The sequence below is a fragment of the Chlorocebus sabaeus genome, chromosome 25 (assembly GCF_047675955.1).
Source record: "Chlorocebus sabaeus isolate Y175 chromosome 25, mChlSab1.0.hap1, whole genome shotgun sequence".
NCBI lineage: Eukaryota > Metazoa > Chordata > Mammalia > Primates > Cercopithecidae > Chlorocebus > Chlorocebus sabaeus.
The window spans coordinates 25,649,994-25,670,646 of NC_132928.1; the positions used below are offsets into that span (position 1 = coordinate 25,649,994).

General features: G+C 40.1%; 1 protein-coding gene across 2 annotated transcripts in view; it reads right to left on the reverse strand.

The window, feature by feature from the left end:
* Window positions 1-15,757, reverse strand: part of ZC3H11A (zinc finger CCCH-type containing 11A) — a 36,274-nt gene extending 20,517 nt beyond the window's left edge. For both annotated transcript variants that reach the window (XM_073011617.1, XM_007988858.3), the window contains exons 1-7: window positions 15,648-15,757; window positions 14,084-14,203; window positions 3,933-4,056; window positions 2,719-2,922; window positions 2,477-2,593; window positions 2,166-2,246; window positions 623-733 (exon numbers count right to left, since the gene is read on the reverse strand). In XM_073011617.1, the coding sequence (XP_072867718.1) occupies window positions 623-733; window positions 2,166-2,246; window positions 2,477-2,593; window positions 2,719-2,922; window positions 3,933-4,056; window positions 14,084-14,203; window positions 15,648-15,701 (811 nt within the window). In that variant the 5' untranslated portion in view covers window positions 15,702-15,757. The remainder of the gene's footprint in view (window positions 1-622; window positions 734-2,165; window positions 2,247-2,476; window positions 2,594-2,718; window positions 2,923-3,932; window positions 4,057-14,083; window positions 14,204-15,647) is intronic.
* Window positions 15,758-20,653: the final 4,896 nt, after the last annotated feature.

Genomic DNA, 20,653 nt, shown 5'->3' on the forward strand with positions numbered 1-20,653 from the left:
CCTGGGCGACAGAGCAAGACTCCATTACAAAAAAAGAAAAGAAAAATTAATGGCCGGGCACGGTGGCTCACACCTATTATCCCAGCACTTTGGGAGGCCAAGGTGGGCAGATCACCTGAGGTCGGGAGTTTGAGACCAGCCAGACCAACATGGAGAAACCCCGTCTCTACTAAAAATACACAAAAATCAGCCGGGCGTGGTGGCGCATGCCAATAATCCCAACTACTCGGGAGGCTGAGGCAGGAAAATCGCTTGAACCCAGAAGACGGAGGTTGCGGTGAGCCAAGATTGTGCCATTGCACTCCAGCCTAGGCAACAGGAGTAAAACTCAAAAAAATAAATAAATAAAAAACTTTATTATAGTTCTTTAGTCACATAGGAAGCCAATAAATGTATTGAGTGGGTATCAACAGTAAATGGAAAAATAAATGTGAGGGCTGCTTGAAGGTTGAAGAATTTCAACCTTTTAGAGTTGAATGTACCAACTTTTCATCTTTATATCTCATCAACATACTAACAAATTCCTGAAAATTCATCAAAGGTAAAAGATACTCAAGGATTTTACATTCCCAATTATATAAAAGTAGAGGCTTGACAACTCTAAGACCTACCTATACCTTACCTTGTTTGGTGGAGAGAGTTACTGTCCTCACCACAGTCCTGACATTTTCTTTTTCAGGACCTGGAACGGGCTCAGGGTGAAGTAAAAGACTGGAAACTCCTGAAGAACCCTCTGAATAAGGCAAGTCAAAGAACAGCAAATAATTTATGGAAAATAATGCTACTGCAAGTCAAAAGATTTGTTTTTGTAACTAGTTAAGTCCAATACAGACTGATATTATGACTATAAGCCAATCAGCCTTTCTGTATCTGTTTGCCTACAGTCAAACGGGGTAGTGGTGAGGGGAACCTTGGGCAAGATGTGAAAACAAAATATAAAATTATTTTGAGTGACTTAGGCACCCAAACTACTTTTATTTACCAATAAGGCTAATATTATTCTAAAATTAACCTCAGAGGTATACTAGCCATCAAGTGTATCAATCCAACCTATTCTATTCAAATTTAATCATCTGAAAACACAACTCCAAGGTTCCTATAAAGCAAGCCTTAAAACAAGGTTCTTAGAACCATTTCTCTCTATACATACTACACTTCAAACTATAATTTTAGGGCTGGAAGCTTGGGGCGGTGGATTACCTGAGGTTGGGAGTTTGAGATCAGCCTAACCAACATGGAGAAACCCTGTCTTTACCAAAAATACAAAATTACCCGGGCGTGGTGGTGCATGCCTGTAATCTCAGCTACTGAGGAGGCTGAGGCAGGAGAAGAGCTTGAACCGGGAGGTGGAGGTTGTGGTGAGCAAAGACTGCGCCACTGCACTCCAGCCTGGGCAACAAAAGTAAAACTCTGTCTCAAAAAAAAAAAAAAAAAAAAAATTGGGAGTTGGAAATACAGATCAGTCAGGCTGACGTAAGCTCCAGAAGAAAATCCTAGCAGCTCTTCAGGAATAACTCTTCTACTAGAAAATGAAGTTTTTCCTTTTTTCTTTTTTTTTTAAGACAGTCTTGCTCTGTTGCCAGGCTAGAATACAGTGGTGCAATCTCAGCTCACTGCAACCTCCGCCTCATGGGTTCAAGTGATTCTCTTGCCTCAGCCTCCCGAGTAGCTGGGACTACAGGCGCATGCCACCACACGTGGTTAATTTTTTGTATTTCAGTAGAGACAGGGTTTCACCATGTTCGTCAGGATGGTCTGGATCTCCTGACCTCATGATTCGCCCTCCTCAGCCTCCCAAAGTACTGGGATTACAGGCGTGAGCCACCACACCCAGCCTTTCCTCTCTTAATATAACTTCTTTTTAACCACTATAAGAACTTACAGAATTAATATAGTTCTTATATGATGTTCTTTAGAGCTATATTTTTCAAGATATACAGGTTCTTTCAGATTTTTTATTGTACCAAGCTCTGAATCATTAGGGACTGAAACACAGCTGCAGTGAATTAAAAGCAACCACAATTTAAATAAGTTTGTGTTTTACTTCAAACAGGCCATGGAAATGAAAATCTATTTTCTCATTTTGGCTGTTGTTTCTAGAAGCGTCCTTAGTATTCCTCCCGAGCAACATAAAACTATCCATGCCAAAACTTGTGATGACTTACCACCTTGCTTCTTAGATTTTTCCTTCATTTTCTTTGACTTAATTTCCTCAAGAGTTTTTATTCCAAAATTCAAACATTCACCTGAAAATCCAAATAGAAATTTTATGAGGAACTAGAGCCTTTTCATCTTTGTATTTTATCTGAATATAGCAGGCATTTATTTTTTGAATAAATGATCAACAGAAACTAAGTATAGGTATGTATGTGTGTAGCATGGGAAAAGGAAGAGGGAAGCCAATTATTGTGAACTAAATTTCAAAGTTAGTTTCAACAGTGCTGTAAGATTTGGCACCAATATAGCCTCTTCTTACCTTGCTTTATATTGACTGCAGGTTTCCGGACAGAAGTCACTCGTAATCCATTGTGAACTTCAGGACTAGGTTGCAGGGTAGGTGTTTTGGTTTCATCACCTTCCTCAGAAAACTGATCTGTATGCCAACATTTAAGGCAAATTCACAATTAAAAATAAGCCTATAGCTTTAATCCTGATTCTGCCCAATTTACTATGTGACCCTATTTATTTGCCTTAAAGAAGGAGCCACACAGAACTTACCATCATCATCTTCATCATCATCTGCAGCATTAATTACAACTGGTGGATGCGTGGGACTAGGAACATTTTCGGAACTTTCTACTTTCATAACGCTCCGCAGCTGAGGGGAAGGATTGGACTGGACAGACAATTTGTTCTGCTGAACTGAAAGTTGGCTAGCCTTCACTTCCTCTTCTGGTGACTCAGGCACAGTGGGCAACACAGCTAAACGCACAAAATCAGTCATAAATTAAAAACAGAAGATACAACCCCAATTTACCAAAAATTCCTGACCCCCTATAAAAAGTATGGTGTATTTATCTTATGGGCAGTTACGTCTTTTCACTAAATTTCCTCATTTAAGTTCTAAAGTCCTAGGGAGGGAAAAAAGGTGCTTTTAGCTAATTAACTCTCCACTGTGCATAAACACAAAGTAGGCACTCAAAACAGAATAAACAGAAGACTAGAAGAAGCATAGTACCTGTTCACAAATTCTAGACCTTTAATTTTAATAGTGTAATTCTAGGCTTTTTGTTCAGCAAAGTAGCTTTTAAGACCAAGCATATGACTCTTATTTGAACCAAACCAGAAAGGAGTAGGTCTACTTTTTACCCTTAAATTGAGGTAAAAAGATGTAGCCATCAAATTTTAATCATGTAGCAAATGTGGCTTTTAAATCGCCAATTCCACTTACAAATTATTTTAAAATGGATTTTGGGAATAACTACTAGCTGTTTAGTTTTACTTTAGATTATAGTCTAGAGTAGGGTTGGCAAATATTTTTTGCAAAGATCCAGTTTTTAGGCTTTGTAGGCCATATGGTTTCTGTCTCAACTACTCAATTCTACAGCACTAGCACAAAACTAGTAATAGAAAACATGTAAATGGGCAAGGCTGCATTCCAATAAAACTTACTTTACAAAACAGGCAGAGGACCAGTTTTGCCAACCTTTGGCCTAGAAAATCAAATTTATTTTGAAAATGTTTATGGGTCTGATAAGAATATGAAAAATGAAGTAAGTATAATAACTTAAATGGCATGCCAAGATATAATGGTTCTATGGCCATGGATAAATCATTCAACCTTAATAAGATTCAGTTCACTCTGTAAAGTGGAAATAATTCCGCTGTTTCACAAGACTGAAAGGAGCCAACGTCTAAAAAGTACTGTTGTACAGTGTGCATAATAGCTGTTCATTTGATAGTATTCTTTTAAAATTAAAAACTGATCTCACTTTTGCTCGGAGGTAGGAAAAGGCCATCAACATATCGTCCTCTATTGTGATGGAAAGCGCAGTTTAATTTTTGACATCCCGTTGGCTGATTTTCCCAATAACAAGGAATTTCACTGCGTTTTTTCTGTAAGAGGGAAAAACACATTGCTTTCAAATAAAACAGTGATACATGTATTAAAGTGGTAGTTTGTTTTCTAGACAAAGTTCATACAGGGTTCAAAAATCCGAGGCATGTGAGATAAGATGATTTTTACAGGGAAGAGAGGTTGCTGAAAGTAACATAACTTAGGCATGATGGAGAGCTGAAAAGAGCAGGAGAGTAGTTTATGTTATTCTTTCCCTTTTTACCCTCATCCTGGAACCCCTAAAATGTCTATACTTAAAGAAGCAGGATGATACAGTAGTTTAAGTTTATGAAATCAAAGATAATAGGATCTGAATCTCTATTATGCTACTTATTGGTCAGATAGCCTTGGACAATTTATGCCTCTAAGCCTCACTTTCCTTAGCTATAAAACGGGAATAAATGGTTTCTTATGAAGAGTACATAAAATAAAGCACTAAGCACATAGTTCAAACTCAATAAACTGCAGTTATTACTTGAAGCTGAGAGTTCAAGGCTTTGAGAAAATTCTTCCCATTCATGAATTCTCCAAGTAAGGCACATGTAACAGCACACTAAGGATGTTAGGTATCCTTCCCAAGTCACCTGACTTTTATAAACGAAAATTGGGAGGAAAAAAAGAATACCTGTACATCTAGAATAAACTGCCGGATCACAGGATATATGTCCAAGAAAAATATATACATTAGTTCTCCAAAAGCTGTGTATAAGCAATGTTTACAGCAATATTATTTTCAATAGCTCTATACTTTTGCAAACCTATGTGTACATCAACACCAGAATGGATAAAGAAACCGTAAAGTATTCATACAACAGAATGTCATCTAGTAATGAGAAGGAATAAACCATTGCTATACTCAATGCCACAGATGTGGAACGAAAGAAGCCAGACACAAGAGTGCATACTATATGATTCCGTTTATGAAAAGATCAAAACAGTCAAAACTTCTCCACGGTAGGGTAGGGATGGTGATCGGCTTTGGGGATGTGGTTAGTAACAAGGGGATGAAGGAGAAGATAGATTACTGCTAATACGCTATTTCTTGAACTAGGTGCTGATCAAGTAAGTATATTTATGAAAATTCTTCAAGTTGTAAGATTACGATTTGTGCACTTTTCTATATACATTTTAATAGTTCAAAAAAGGGGAAAAAAAGATATGAGAAGTACTCCGAAAAAGTAACTAACCTCCGATGAACTGCATTATGTTGAATCTCTAATCATCATAAACAGCCTAAGGTTTAAAATTCCAGGAAAAAACACTAGCATTGAAATGTAAGAATACGGAGAAGAGAAACAGAGAAACAATAACCATTACAAAAAGATGCTTAAATGTATCAAAAAGGGCAAATTCCAAAATCTACTATATTGAGAGACTGATAAAATTCAATAATACACTGTTTTTAGGGATGTGGAAGAATCAGGCAGTCTCAAACATATAATGGAAATGTAAATTAGCTCCCCATCTCTGAAAGGTGATTTGGCAAAATCAGTTTTTTAAAAATATGTTCTAAGTTTATGTCATATGCATAATTACCTATTAACATTTTTTAAAAGTGTAGGTTACTGTGGGCACACTGCTCTGCAAGGAGCAGTAAAAATAAATAAATAAAGTAAAACTAAAAGTACAGCAAATATCATTACTTCCAAAGAACTAGACAGAATTTCTTAGTCCTCTGTCACACCCAAAAGATAGATGTAATAGCTGCCACTGTTTATTAGACAGGAATAACAACAATTATTCAATTCTCCCTTTCTCAAGGCAGAACCTAAAGCCAATCTTCCTTGTTCCTAAGCCTGCCTTTGCTTAAATTTTACATCTTTCCTGGAAGCAATTTTCAAATTACTGAATGACTTCTGTAACAGTATCTTCTATATACAGAAGTCACATGACATTTATCTGATCTGTTTAATACATTTACTAGATTTTGTTTCTAATTGAAAAGTAATATATGTGCAATGAAGACAACTTGGAAAATGGAAATAAATGCCAATTATGCTATTACCCAAAGAGAATCACTTATTTTGGTATGAATTCTTTTTACTTGTTTAAAAAAAAAAAAAAAAAAAAAAGTGACTATATGCATACTAAAAAGAAAGGTATTCCATGTAATTCTGTACATTTTTCCTTAGTAATATCCTCCACATGCCAGGCGTGGTGGCTCACGCCTGTAATCCCAACACTTTGGGAGGCCAAGGTGGGTGGATCACCTGACGTCAGGAGTTCAAGACCAGCTGGACCAATATGGTGAAACCCCGTCTCTACTAAAAAATATTAAAAAATTAGCTAAGCATGGTGGAGGGCGCCTGAAGCCCCAGCTATGCAGGAGGCTGAGACAGGAGAATCACTTGAACCCGGGAAGTGGAGGTTTCAGTGAGCCAAGATGGAGCCATTGCACTCCAGCCTGGGAGACAGAGTGAAACTCCGTCTCAAAAAAAAAAAACCAATAAAAAAAAATCCTCCACAATAATATTTCTCCTACATAATTATGTCTTCACATTTTTAACAGTAATACAGCACATGATCCAAAGTTAAAACAAGTTGATTCTCATTATTTGCAGTAGTTATGTTCTATAAAGTCACTAGGAACACTGAATTAGTAAATACTAAACCGTTTTTCCTAAGGGAAATAGAGTTGGGTTCCTGTGAGCCTCTGGTCACATTTTCATCAACTAATCAATACATAACTTGGTTTTGGGTGCATTTAATATTGTTCATTCATTAATACGAAACTCAAGACCAATAGCACTATAACTCACACTTGAACAAAGCTTATCTAACATCTATTTTCTTTTTTTTTTTTTTGAGATGGAGTCTCGTTCTGTCGCCCAGGTTGGAATGCAGTGGCACAATCTCGGCTCACCGAAACTTCCACCTCCCAGGTTCAAGCAATTCTTCTGCTTCAGCCTCCCAAGTAGCTGGGATTATAGGCACATGCCACCATGCCCAGCTAATTTTTTTGTACTTTTAGTAGAGACAGGGTTTCACTATGTTGGCCAGCCTGGTCTCGAACTCCTGACCTCATGATCTGCCTGCCTCGGCCTCCCAAAATACTAGGATTACAGGCGTAAGCCACCGCGTCCGGCCTAACAATCTGTTTTCTCTGTGAGACACATCACAGCTTTCTTCTACTCAGGAACACTATAAAGCACTTCAGCAATAGGCCTAGGAGCCATTTTAAGCAGCACCACCACCAACCAAAAGCCGTGGAACCAAATAGACCATGAAAAGGACACTTGTTTACAGTATCAGAAGAAGGCAGAGCTCTGTTCCACCTCACCTGGAAATGTGACTCAATTTGTGAACCAATGTGACACATGTCAGATGACTCAAATTTTTCGCTGCTCTGAACATGTCTACGAATGACCAAGTACTGATTTGGGAGTTATAAATTTTAGTAAGTAGGCAAATTTGCAAATATGGAACCAATGAATAATGAAAATGAACTGCACGCAGACGCGGTACACAATAAAAAGACTCCTTCTCATCCCTGTCACCTTCCTATAGCCACTGTTGTTAAGTTTCACCTTTATATTCCAGAGATTTTTAAAATTCATATGCAAGTGAAAAACAAATATAAACTGTTTTCCCTCTTTTTTTTTTTTTTGAGATGGGAGTCTCACTGTATAGCCCAGGCTGGAGTACAGTGGTGTAATCTCGACTCACTGCAATCTCTGCCTCCTGGGTTCAAGTGATTCTCCTGCCTCAACCTCCTGAGTGCTGGGAAGACGGGGTGTGCCAACACACCCGGCTAATTTTTGTAATTTTAGTAGAGATGGGGTTTCACTGTGTTGGCCAAGTGGTCTCAAACTCCTGACGTCAGGTCATCCAGCCACCTCAGCCTCCCAAAGTGCTGGGATTACAGGCATGAGCCACAGCACCAGGCTACCCTATCCTTTTTTAACCCATCTTGCTCTTCACCTTAGGTTTTCCACTTGACAATGTATCCTAATTATTTCCATATCAATAAGTTAGTTTCCCCTTTAAAATTTTTTGTTAACAGCTACCCGGCACTCCACTGTATGAATGTAGCAAAACTTTATTTTAAAAGAAGGACAGTTAGGTTATTTCCAGTATTTTACTATTACAAATTACTACAATAAGTAATTCTGCACACATCTTATTTTGCAGGTAAATACCTATGTGTAAAAAGTATAAGCATTTAGTTCTTTCAAGCAATATAGCCAATAAGCCTCTGTGCAGAAAAGAGTTAACATAGCAACTCTGAGACTACTATCTTAGAAATGCCTGCTTGCAAGGCTTGTTCTTGGCTAGCATCTGGGAACTTGGATTTTAGATGCTCCAAGCTAATTGGTAAGTGGGGGAGGGAGAAGGCTCAGTATGTCTAGACTGTTTGTGCAAATGATATGGTTAATGCTGAACATCTGCCTTCCTTTTGGGAGTCTGGAATTTGGGTACATGTTTGGTAAAGGGTGCTTACTTGGCCAGCACCAATGAAAATCCTGGATGTTGAGTCTCTAATGGATTTCCCTGGGCAGGAACACCACACATGCACGCTGCATTTTCATGACTCACAGAAGAGTGTGCTCTGTGTCACCCCTAAAGTGAGTGGGCATAGAAAAACAGGCACATGGATTCTTCCAGATTCCTCCAGTGTCTTTTTCCCTTATGATCTGACAGTGTGACTCTACTCTATTGCTGTAATAAATCTTAACTCTGAATACATTCTAGAGAATCTCTAAAATGAAGAGGTGCTCCTGGAGACACTGACATACCCTCCATAGGCGTTGTGCCAATATATACTCCATTAACAATGTTACAACAAGACTTTTCATGTTGTAACATAAAATATAAAAGCTGCAGAGTACTCCTTTATCAATTTATTTGATATCTGCTGCTATTTGCAAGACAGGTAGCTTAGAATGTAGTTGAGAGACAAGAAATATGAAACCAGACTGCAGTAGCTGACCCCAGGCATATGAACTGCATATTTAGTCTCACCCCAACAATTCAGTCCAAAGTTGTTAGATGGGGCTGAGGGAGACAGGCATTCAGATGGGAGGAGGGAAAGACATGGTGCCAGAGCAGGGTACTGGAGTCTGACTGAGAATAGGAGGTATCCACATGACCACGTGGAACTGACATAGGGTGTTGGAACCCATGGAGAGTTAAGAGGACATGTGCATGAGAAGGTACCCTGACAAGTGTTGAGCCTGAGCAGGGTTAGCAATGTTTCTGTGCAGAAGAGATCCCAATGTAGGATGAAGAATATATACTCATGTAGGGTCAGTTTAGAACGGCATCAAAGACCAAGTGGGGTGAGGAAGGCAGGGTACTCCCAAGGGAACCTTGTACAGAGCTGGAATATGTGCGCAGGGTCAGGACAGCATCTCACATGGGAGAGCCGCTCAGCACAAAGTATCACAGCCCAAGGGTGTGAAAACAGTATCCATTGTAGGGACTGGGTTGGGGGTCAAAAGTAGGATGCCGGGGTCCAAGGAGGGTGAGAAAGAGGTCCCTACGGTGAAGGAAGCAGGGAGGCTTAGCACAGACCACTGGAGTTGAAACATGGTGAGAAAGGTGTCCCTGTGGAGAAGCTTTGTGTGTCATGCCAGAGCCTGAGAGGAAGGAAAAGGCTGTGACACAGTATTGGTTTTCATACTAGGAGACTGATCAAATAAATAAAAGTATTATGAACAATGAAAACCAAGTTTCTCACTTCTGGAGAAGAGTCACAGGTATGGAAAAGGAGAAGCCTAGACTAAGTCCTGTGGTACTGATGAACTGGAAGCACCTATATGAACTATAATTTTTAATACTAAGTATCTATTATTGAATACGTAGGGCCGGGCATGGGGGCTCATACCTGTAAACACAGCACTTTGGGAGGCTGAGACAGGTGGATCATGAGGTCATTAGATGGAGACCATCCTGGCTAACATGGTGAAACCCCATCTCTACTAAAAGTACAAAAAATTAGCCGGGCGTGGTGGCAGGCACCTGTAATCCCAGCTACTCAGGAGGCTGAGACAGGAGAATGGTGTGAACCCAGGAGGTGGAGCTTGCAGTGAGCCGAGATCGCATCACGGCACTCCAGCCTGGGCGACAGAGCGAGACTCCGTCTCAAAAAAACAAAACAAAACAAAAAACAAAAAAAAGTTCTGATATAAATGTCTGTTAAGTGTATACATTTATATATTCCTTAGCTCTGTCCACTGAGATGACCTGAAAGTGAAGACACTCTAGGAGCAGCCCAAATCTTAACTTCTATATACCATTCTTCACTAAAAGAAACCAGGGCACCTTGGATAAATGGCTGAATCCAGGGCGGAAGTAGGAAAAGTACAGGATGAGCCTGGAAAATCTTGGCTAGGCCAAAAAGCAGAGATGCTCAAAGAATGATGGCAACATCAAAAGGACACAAAAATCAGCTTGAAAGGCTCCTACTGGCCAAATCTGGGTCAATCTGAGCATAAAAGTCAGTAATGATAGTAACAAGAGTATGACACACTGGTTAAAATAGAAAATCACATATATCAGTCCATTTTTACACTGCTATAAAGAACTACCTGAGACTGGGTAATTTATTAAAAAAAAAAAAAAAAGGTTTAACTAACTCACAACTCTGCATGGCTGGGGAGGGCTCACAAAACTTACAACTATGGCAGGAGGTGAAGAGGACGCAAGGCACAAACAAGGCTTACAAAGCAGCAGGAGAGTGCAAGTAAAGGGAGTCCCACACTTTTAAACCATCAGATCTCATGAAAACTCACTCATTATCACAAGAATAGCATGGGGGAAACCACCTCCATGATCCAATCACCTCCCATCAGGTCCCTCCCTTAACACATGGGGATTACAAGAGGTGAGATTCAGGTGGGGATACAGAGCCAAACCGTATCATCACAAGTTTGCATTAACTCACATAAATAACGGGGAAAAAGCTGAAGTCTGATGAGAAATGGGGTAAAGGGTCTAAAAGTACCTCTCCACAAAATATTTATGGGAAGCTGAGGCGGGTGGATCACTTGAGGCCAACAATTTGAGACAAGCCTGGCCAACACGGCGAAACCTCGTGTCTACTAAAAAATACAAAAAATTAGGCCAGGCGAGGTGGCTCACACCTGTAATCCCAACACTTTGGGAGGCCAAGGCGGGCGGATCACAAGGTCAAGAAATTGAGACCTTCCTGGCCAACATGGTGAAACCCCACCTCTACTAAAAATACAAACATTAGCTTGATGTGGTAGTCCCAGCTACTTGGGAGGCTGAGGCCGGAGAATCGCTTGAACCTGGGAAGCAGAGGTTGCAGTGAGCTGAGACCGTGCCACTGCACTCCAGCCTGGCGACAGAGCAAGACTCCGTTTCAAAACAAAACAAAACAAAACAAAAAAAAAACCAAAAATACAAAAAATTAGATGCGTGTGGTAATGCAGGCCCGCTGTCCCAGCTACTCGAGAGGCTGAGGCACAAGAATCACATGAACTCAGGAGGGGAGGTCGCAGTGAGCTGAGATCACACCACTGCACTCCAGCCTGGGCAACAGCGTGAGACTCTGTCTCAAAATAAATATATATATATAATTTGTGATAGTCCTGCTAAAGATACATAATCTTAATTTAATAATGAGGGGGAATACAAACAAACCCAAATTGAAGAACATTCTTAAAAACAATTTCCCTATAGCTACCATAAGTGCTAAGGCCAATGAAACGCAAGGCAGGACTGAGCGACTGCTGTCAACAGAAGGAGACAAAAAGAGTCACGACAACTATGCGCAACACTTGAATGTGGACTTGCTCTTTTTTTTTTTTGAGATGGAGTCTCGCCCTGTCACCCAGGCTGGAGTGGAGTGGTGCAATCTCGGCTCAATGCAACCTCTGCCTCCCAGGTTCAAGCGATTCTCTTGCCTCAGCCTCCTGAGTAGCTGGGATTACAGGCGCCGGCCACCACACACAGCTAATTTTTGTATTTTTAGTAGAGATGGGCTTTCACCATGTTGGTCAGGCTGGTCTCGATCTCCTGATCTCATGATTCGCCCGCCTCAGACTACCAAAGTGCTGGGATTACAGGCATCAGCCACTGCGCCCAGCCTGGACTTGCTCTTTCTAAAATAAAAGATATTATTATGAAAACTGGCAAACTTTGAGTGAGATCAAAAGATTAAATGGCAGTAATATTTCAATGTTAATCTTTTTTAAAAAATTATTGGGGTTGGCTGGGTGCAGTGACTCATGCCTGCAATACCAGAACTTTGGGAGGCTGAGGTCAAGTGGATCACCAGAGGTCAGGAGTTCGAGACCAGGCTGACCAACATGGCAACACCCCATCTCTACTAAAAATACAGAATTAGCCAGGCATGGTGGTGTATGCCTGTAATCCCAGCTACTACGGAGGCTGAGGCAGGAGAATTGCTTGAACTAGGGAGGCTGAGGTTGCACTGAGCCAAGATCATACTATTGCACTCCAGCCTGGGCAACAAGAGCAAAACTCCATCTCAAAAAAAAAAAAAAAAAAATTGGAGTCAGCTGGGCATGGTGGCTCATGCTTGCAATCCCAGCACTTTGGGAGGCTGAAGTGGGTACATGACCTGAACTCAGGAGTTCGAGCCCAGCCTGGCCAACATAGTAAAACCCCGTCTCTACTAAAAATACAAAAATTAGCCAGCCATGGTGGCAGGTGCCTGTAATCCCAGCTACTCAGGAGGCCAAGGCAGAAGAATCGCTTGAACCTGGGAGGCGGAGGTTGCAGTGAGCGGAGATCACGCCATTGCACTCCAACCTGGGCTGCAAGAGTGAAACTCTGCCTCAAAAAAAAAAAAAAAAAAAATGTGGGAGTCTTGCTCTGTTGCCCAGGCTGGAGTGCAATGGTGCAGCCCTCACTGCAGCCTTGAACTCTTGGGCTCAAGTATCCTCCCACCTCAGACTCCCAAAAAGGTGGGACTACAAGCACTAGACAACATGCTCAGCCTAGTTTTCTAATTTTGATAGCTGTATTATGATTATGTAGGAGAATGTCCTACTTGCTTGTAGGAAACACTAATCAAGTATTTGGAGGTAATAGGGAATGTCAGTAATTTACTCCTACACGGCTTTAAACATTTTTATACTGTATTGACAACTTTCCTCTAAGTATACAATTTTTTAAAAATAAAAAGAAATTAACAGATACTCTCCAAATACGCATAAGTATTTTTAAAGCTTAGATAGTACCAAACTATCCTCCAGAAAAATTATATCAATTTATGCTTATGTCATTTAGACATTAAGTGAACATTAGTAATGTTGGGAATTTCACTGGATCATTAAAAAAAATAAAAATTGGCTAGACACGATGGCTCACATCTGTAATCCCAGGACTTTGGGAGGCAGAGGTGTAAGGATAGCTTGAGCCCAGGAGTTTGAGACCAGACTGGGCAACATAGCAAAATCCCGTATCTATAACAAAATATATAAAATTCTTAAGTTTTTTATATATATACACACACACACATATGTATGCGTACATATACATATATAGATATATACACACACACGTGTATATACACATGTGTATACGCACATATACACACATATATTCATATACACATGCACATATATTCACATATGTGTATATATACGTATGTATATGTGTGTATATACGTGTGTGTATATATACACGTATGTGTGTGTATATATATACACATATATATTTTTTGAGATGGAATGTTGCTCTGTCACCAGGCTGGAGCGCAGTGGTGCAATGTCAGCTCACTGGAACCTCCAACTCCCTGGTTCAAGTGATTCTCCTGCCTCAGCCTCTAAGTAGCTGGAATTATAGACACACGCCACCACACCCAGCTAATTTTTGTATTTTTAGTAGAGATGGGGTTTCACCGTGTTGGCCAGGATAGTCTCCATCTCCTGACCTCGTTCTGCCCACCGCGGCCTCCCAAAGTGCTGGAATTACAGGCATGAGCCACCGCACCCAGCCTTAATATATTTTTTAGAAGTCACTTTTGTCCCTATGTTTTTTATTGGCCCACCAGGTCCTCAGACTACTTATTAACAGAAATCAAAAACTTACATCAATCTCCATGTGCCGAAACCTGCACACCTGTCGAAAACAGCGCCCTTCTTGCCATAATGTGCAAACAGTTTCATTTCCTAGTGCAGCTTCACAGTGACGGAATGGGCAGCTGTCGCCCTGTAAACAAATAGAGAGCACAGAAAAAAACTGTAGCACTGAAATACACCCTAGGTAAAATATCCATAACAAGAGCTCCTGGAATTTAGATAAGCACAAATGAGTAAGAAAGGATAGGTAAGGTAGAAAACAATGGAGATGGAATGACAGGAACAAACTGAGAGCAACAAATTTATTATTTCCTATAACCTATTTCTTGACAGTACCCTTCATTTGATCTGGCATGAGTGACACAAGCTGAGACAAAGGGTTGAAAAAGACAAGTAGGAGTATTAGATACTCTTTAAAAATATATTTTACAGTTCATCTTCAAAACTGACATACTGATTTGTGTAACTCTAGCTTGTGATGTAAATCAGAAAGTAAACAGAATTTAAATATAATTAACATATATACAATATAACTGTGCTTCACTGCATACTTTATGCAATGCAATATCTGAAATAAAATGCTACTGTTGTGCAAACTGCTATAGGTAAGATAAAATTATCATAGCTTTGCTCAAAACTCATCGCTTAAAACATAGTATCACCGGGCGTGGTGGCTCATGCCTGTAATTCCAGAACTGTGGGAGACCGAGGCGGGCAGATCACGAGGTCAGGAGTTTGAGACAAGCCTAGCCAACATAGTGAAACCCCATCTTGACTAAAACTACAAAAAGTAGCTGGGCATGGTGGCAGGTGCCAGTAATCCCAGCTACTTGGGAGGCTGAGGCAGGAGAATGGCTTGAACCCGGGAGGCAGAGGTTGCAGTGAGCCAAGATTGTGCCACTGCACTCCAGCCTGGGTGGAGAACCAGACTCAGTCTCAAAAAAAAAAAACAAAAAAAATCAAGATGACTGAAGAACAAACTTTTGTAACATATACATTTATAGAATTAGTCATAAAATCACAGAAAGCAATAGGTATACGTAAATAGAGCTGCAAAAGAATCAAGCAGAAAAACAGAAGTTTTGACAAAGATAAAGCCATTCTAAATATGCTTTTGCATATTCAGAATGATGGCTCTATATTCTCAGTACTCAGCAGGAAATCTGGGAGAAGAAAGAAGTCAAATTCAACCCATGACAGTTTCTGGAAGTACAACACAATTCACTCACTCATTTAATATGAAGTATATAAAATCAGTTAGTAAGGCATAGGTCAAAGTGTCCCCATTTCCAAAGCCACCCTGAACAGATTAACTGTGAACACTGAATGATGACTACATGCCACACGCCTTTTCACTTTTGTAGAAGATGGGAAAATTAGTTATATATAAAATGAAGAGAAAAAAACAATGAATTATTCTAAATACATTATCCTTTAAAAAGCTGACAGCCAATAATAAACAGCTGGGCAAAAAATATATATATACTAAAAACAACTTAAAATGTTGGGAAAATCTTATCCAATTCTATTAAGCAAATTGTAGAAAGAACTAATTTAAAGATGTCAATTCTTACTTTGGTACATGTAGAATAGAAAAAAAAATAGCAGTCTTCTCCTTGATTAGGCATGCTGGGTAGATTCTTAGATCAGAAGTGGCTTCTTGAAACAAGCCACTGCTTCCTCAAAGCAAGGACCAGGCTCCAAGTCCTCGTGAAATGAGTTTAATCTTCCAAATGACCACTCAATCACAGAAACTGTCTTTAAACTGTAAACCTAAAATGAGGAGACAATGAATTAAAATATTTCAGGTAAATTCTTCCTCCTTCAAATTACCATGGCTAATGAGATCATATTGCTAGAATCAAATTTTATTAATATAAACTTGCTTATACAGAGCCTTGTAAACACACTGATTGTGAATACTGTACATTCCCATCTGCAATGTAAAATTTTGGCTAGAAAGGCCATGCTGTTCTTTTATATTCTCTATGATGCTTATTACACGATTACAGCATTGTAAATCAGCACTGTTAACTAAAGATCTACATTTTATTTTTAACTCTTTTTAGAGACAGTGTCTCACTCTGTTGCCCAGGTTGGAGTGCAATGATGTGATCATAGCTCACTGCAACAGTGAACTCCTGGGCTCAAGGGATTCTCCCACCTCAGCCTCCCCCAAGTATCTAGGACTATAGGCACATGCCACTACGCCCACCTAATTTTTTTAAAAAAATTTTTTGTAAAGACAGGATCTTGCTATGTTGTTCAGTCTGGTCTTGAACTCCTGCCTCAAGCAATCCTCCTCCCTTGGCCTCCCAAAATGCTGGGAATACATCTGTGAGCCATCCCGCCCAGCCTGATCTACATTATACATATATGTATAATTTGAAAGTCTCAAAACACTACATACATTTTAGATTATTAATAAGACTTAGGTTACTAACACAAGATACTTGCTAACAAAATGTATTAAAGTAGAATGTTTCATCTAAATGAAAAAGTTCAAATATTTTCACAAGCATTTTTATTTCAAAAGTATATAATCATAACTAGGTGAGAAAACCCTGTTTAGCTAGAATAACTGACGAAACAATTACTTCTGAAAGCATTTACGGATCTAGCTTACATTAATGAAGATGACTAGAGCTGTACACCAATTACAAACAAGAAGCAAAAGAAGTCTTCGGGGCTTTCCATAATAGTGAGTCCACAAAACAACAAATATTTCCTCCCCTAGTCCACGGCATACCCTGATCTCCACACTAAAACGTCCAAGCAAGCTTCTGCAAAAGCATATAATAAGAGCACATATAAGAATATGGAAGGGGTTTCCACAAACTTATATACACCATAAGATCAGGTTTCAGAAACAGTGATCTACAACTTGAAATCAATTAAGTCAAATTCAATCATATCTCCCACTAATAATTCTTAATGCAAGAATGGTATGCCATGATGAAAAGTCGCCTTGATGTTAACAACCCGGATTAGGAGTAACAGTCTGATACTAAACACGTACCCAAATGTTTAAAGTTTACATACCCTTGGACAAACAATTCCATTTCTAGAATTTATTATAAGGTAAAAGTATTAAAGGTAACAATGCACAAGAAATGTTATCACAATCTTCTTTTAATAATGAAATAGGCCAGGTGCAGTGGCTCATGCCTATAATCCCAGTACTCTGGGAGGCCGAAGTGGGCAGATCACTTGAGTCCGGAGTTTGAGACCAACCAGCCTGGACAACATGACAAAACCCCACCTCTTAAAAAACAGAAAAAAATTTAGCTGGCTGTGGTGGCACACACCTGTGATCCCAGTTACTTGGGGGAGCTGAGGTACAAGAATCACTTGAACCCAGGAGGCAGAAGTTGCAGTGAGCCAAGATTGCACCATTGCACTCCAGTTTGGGCAACAGAGCGAGACACTGTCTCAAAAAAGAAAAAAGGAAAGGAAAAAAATAATGAAATAATATCTAGAAACCTAACTGTTCAAAAACTGGAGACTGTTTTTAAAAATTATGATATATGGCCAGGCACGGTGGCTCATGCCTATAATCCCAGCACTTTGGGAGGTAGAAGTTGGTGAATCACTTGAGGTGAGGAGTTTGAGAACAGCCTGGGCAACATGGTGAAACCCCATCTCTACTAAAAATACAAAAATTAGCCAGGTGTGGTGGCACACACCTGTAGTCCCAGCTACTCAGAAGCCTGAGGCGGGGAAACTTCTTGAACCTGGGAGGTGGAGGTTGCAGTGAGCCAAGATCACGCACTGCACTCCAGCCTGGGCAACAGAGTGAGACTCCATTTCAAAAATAAATAATAATAATAAAAAATTACGGTATATTCACATAATGTGACAATATACAGCCATTAGAGTTTCATACCAGAAAGTGAATGCTGCCGTAAAAAAACAAAAAAAAAAATCTAAAAATATGTAAGTAGCTTTGTTATTGGGTCACAGGTGGAGGGTGGAAGACTTTTGAGGTGCTTGATAGAAAAGGCCGAGAAGAAACTGCTGCTAAAGCATATGAGCATTAAAGGTGCTTAAGGTACTTATGGTGAGGTTTCAGTCAGAAATGAGGATCAAGTTATTGGAAAGTGGAGGACAGGTTTTTTTTTTTTTTTTTTTTTTTAAGATGGAGTCTTGCTGTTACCCAGGCTGGAGTGCAATGGCGCCATCTTGGCTCACTGCAACCTCCGCCTCCCAAGTTCAAGCAATTCTCCTGCCTCAGTCTCCCAAGTAGCTGGAATTACAGGCTTGCACCACCACGCATGGCTAATTTTTGTATTTTTAGTAGACACAGGGTTTCACCATGTTGGCCAGGCTGGTCTCAAACTTCTGACCTCAGGTGATCCACCCACCTCGGCCTCCCAAAGTGCTGGGATTACAGGTGTGAACCACTGTGCCCGGCAGGGAAGGTTATTCTTGTTATAAAGTGACAGAGAACTTAGAATTGTGTTCTGTTGCGCAGAAGGCAGAACTTGGAAGCAATGAACTTGGGTTTTAGCTAAGGAGATTTCTAAGCAAAGTGTGGAAGGAACAGCCTGGGCTTTTCCTGCTGCTTATAGTGAAATGATGCAAGGAGAGAAATATATTGAGGCAAGAACTATCAAACAAAAAGGAATAAAGAATCTGAACTTGAAAATTCAGAAAATTCTCACTCTATCCATATTGCAAAAAAAAACAAGAATGTATGCTCTGTAGAGAAAAGGGTATGGGGTGGGCAAGAGTTTGTTGGAGATTAGGTGTGTGACTAGATTCAGGCAACCATCTTAGCAAAAAATGTTGCCAGCTCAAAACGAAAGACAGACATGTACAGAGGGGACGTGATAAGAAGATACACAAGGAGAAGATGACCATGTGGCTGGAGTGATGCATCTACAAACCAAGGAATGCCAAGGATTGCCAACAAACACCAGAAGCCAGAAGGGGTAAGGAAGGATCATTCCTCTACAGGCTTCAGAGGGAGAACGGCCCTGCTGAAATCGTTTTGGACATCTCACCTTCAGAATTGTGAGACAACAAACTTCTGTAGCTACCCAGTTCGTGATACTTTGTTATGGAAGTCCTAGGAACTAATACAGATTACAAGCATAGTCAAATGACCTTTGACAAAGGAGCAAAGGATAGTCTTTTCAACATGTTACTGGAACAAATGGATACCCACATATAAAAAAATAATTCTAGACACAGACTTTACACTTTTCACAAAAATAAAATGGATAACAACTTAAATATAAAAGAAAACCAATAAATTGGATTTCAATAAAAACCATTAAAATTTAGCTGGGCATGGTGGCGAATGCCTGTAATCCCAGCTACTGGGGAGGCTGAGGCAAGAGAATCACCTGAATACGGGAGGCGGAGGTTGCAGTGAGCCGAGATCACGCCACTGCACTCCAGCCTGCTCAACAAGAGCGAAACTCTATCTGGACAAAAAAAACAAAACAAAACCATTAAATTGGAGTTCATTAAAATTAAAAAAGGTCTGCTCTGTGAAAGGTCTGTTAAGAAGCTTTAAGAAAGAAAGAATGAAAAAGTCACAGGCTGGGAGAAAATATTTGCAAAACATAAGTGATAAGGTCTGATACACAAAATATATAACCCTTGAAACTCGAAAATAAGAAAACAACCCCCCAATTCAAAAAGGCAAAAGATCTGAACAGGTACCTCACCAAAGAAGGTATACAGATGGAAAATAAGCATTTGAAACTTTGCCCAACATCATACATCATTAGGGACTGCAAATTCCTTTTCCAATGGCTAAAATCCATTCAGGCACAGTGGCTCACACCTGTAACCCCAGCACTTTGGGAGGCCGAGGCAGTTGGGTCATCTGAGGTCAGGAGTTCAAGATGGGCTTGGCAAACATGGTGAGACCCCGTCTCTACTAAAAATACAAAAATTAGCTGGCCGTGGTAGCACACACCTGTAATCCCAGCTACTCAGGAGGCAGAGACAGGAGAATCATTTGAATCTGGGAGGCAGAGGCTGCAGTGAGCCAAGATCGTGCCACTATACTCCAGCCTGGACAACAGACTGAGACTCCGTCTCAAAAAATAATAATAAAAAAAAATAAAAATGGCTAAAATCCAAAATATCGAAAGCACTAAATGCTGGTGAGGATGGGAAGCAACAAGACAGAAGTCTGAAAAATCACAAAACATGGAATAGTATGCAGCCAATGAAAAGGAACAAAATCATGTCCTTTGCAGGGACATGAATGGAGCCAGAGGCTATTATCCTTAGCAAACTAACGCAGAAACAGGAAACCAAATACAGCATGTTCTCACTTGTAAGTGGGAGCTAAATGCTGAGAACACATGGACACAGAGGGGAACAACAAATGCTGGAGCCTATCAGAAGGTAGAAGGCGGGAGGAGGAAGAGGACCAGGAAAAATAACTAACGGATACGAGGCTTAATACCTGGGTGATGAAATAATCTGTACAACAAACCCCCACGACATACATTTACCTGTGTAACAAACCTGCACATCCTGCACATGCACCCCTGAATTTAAAATAAAAATTAAGGCCCAGGGTGATGGCTCACGCTTGTAATCCCAACACCTTGGG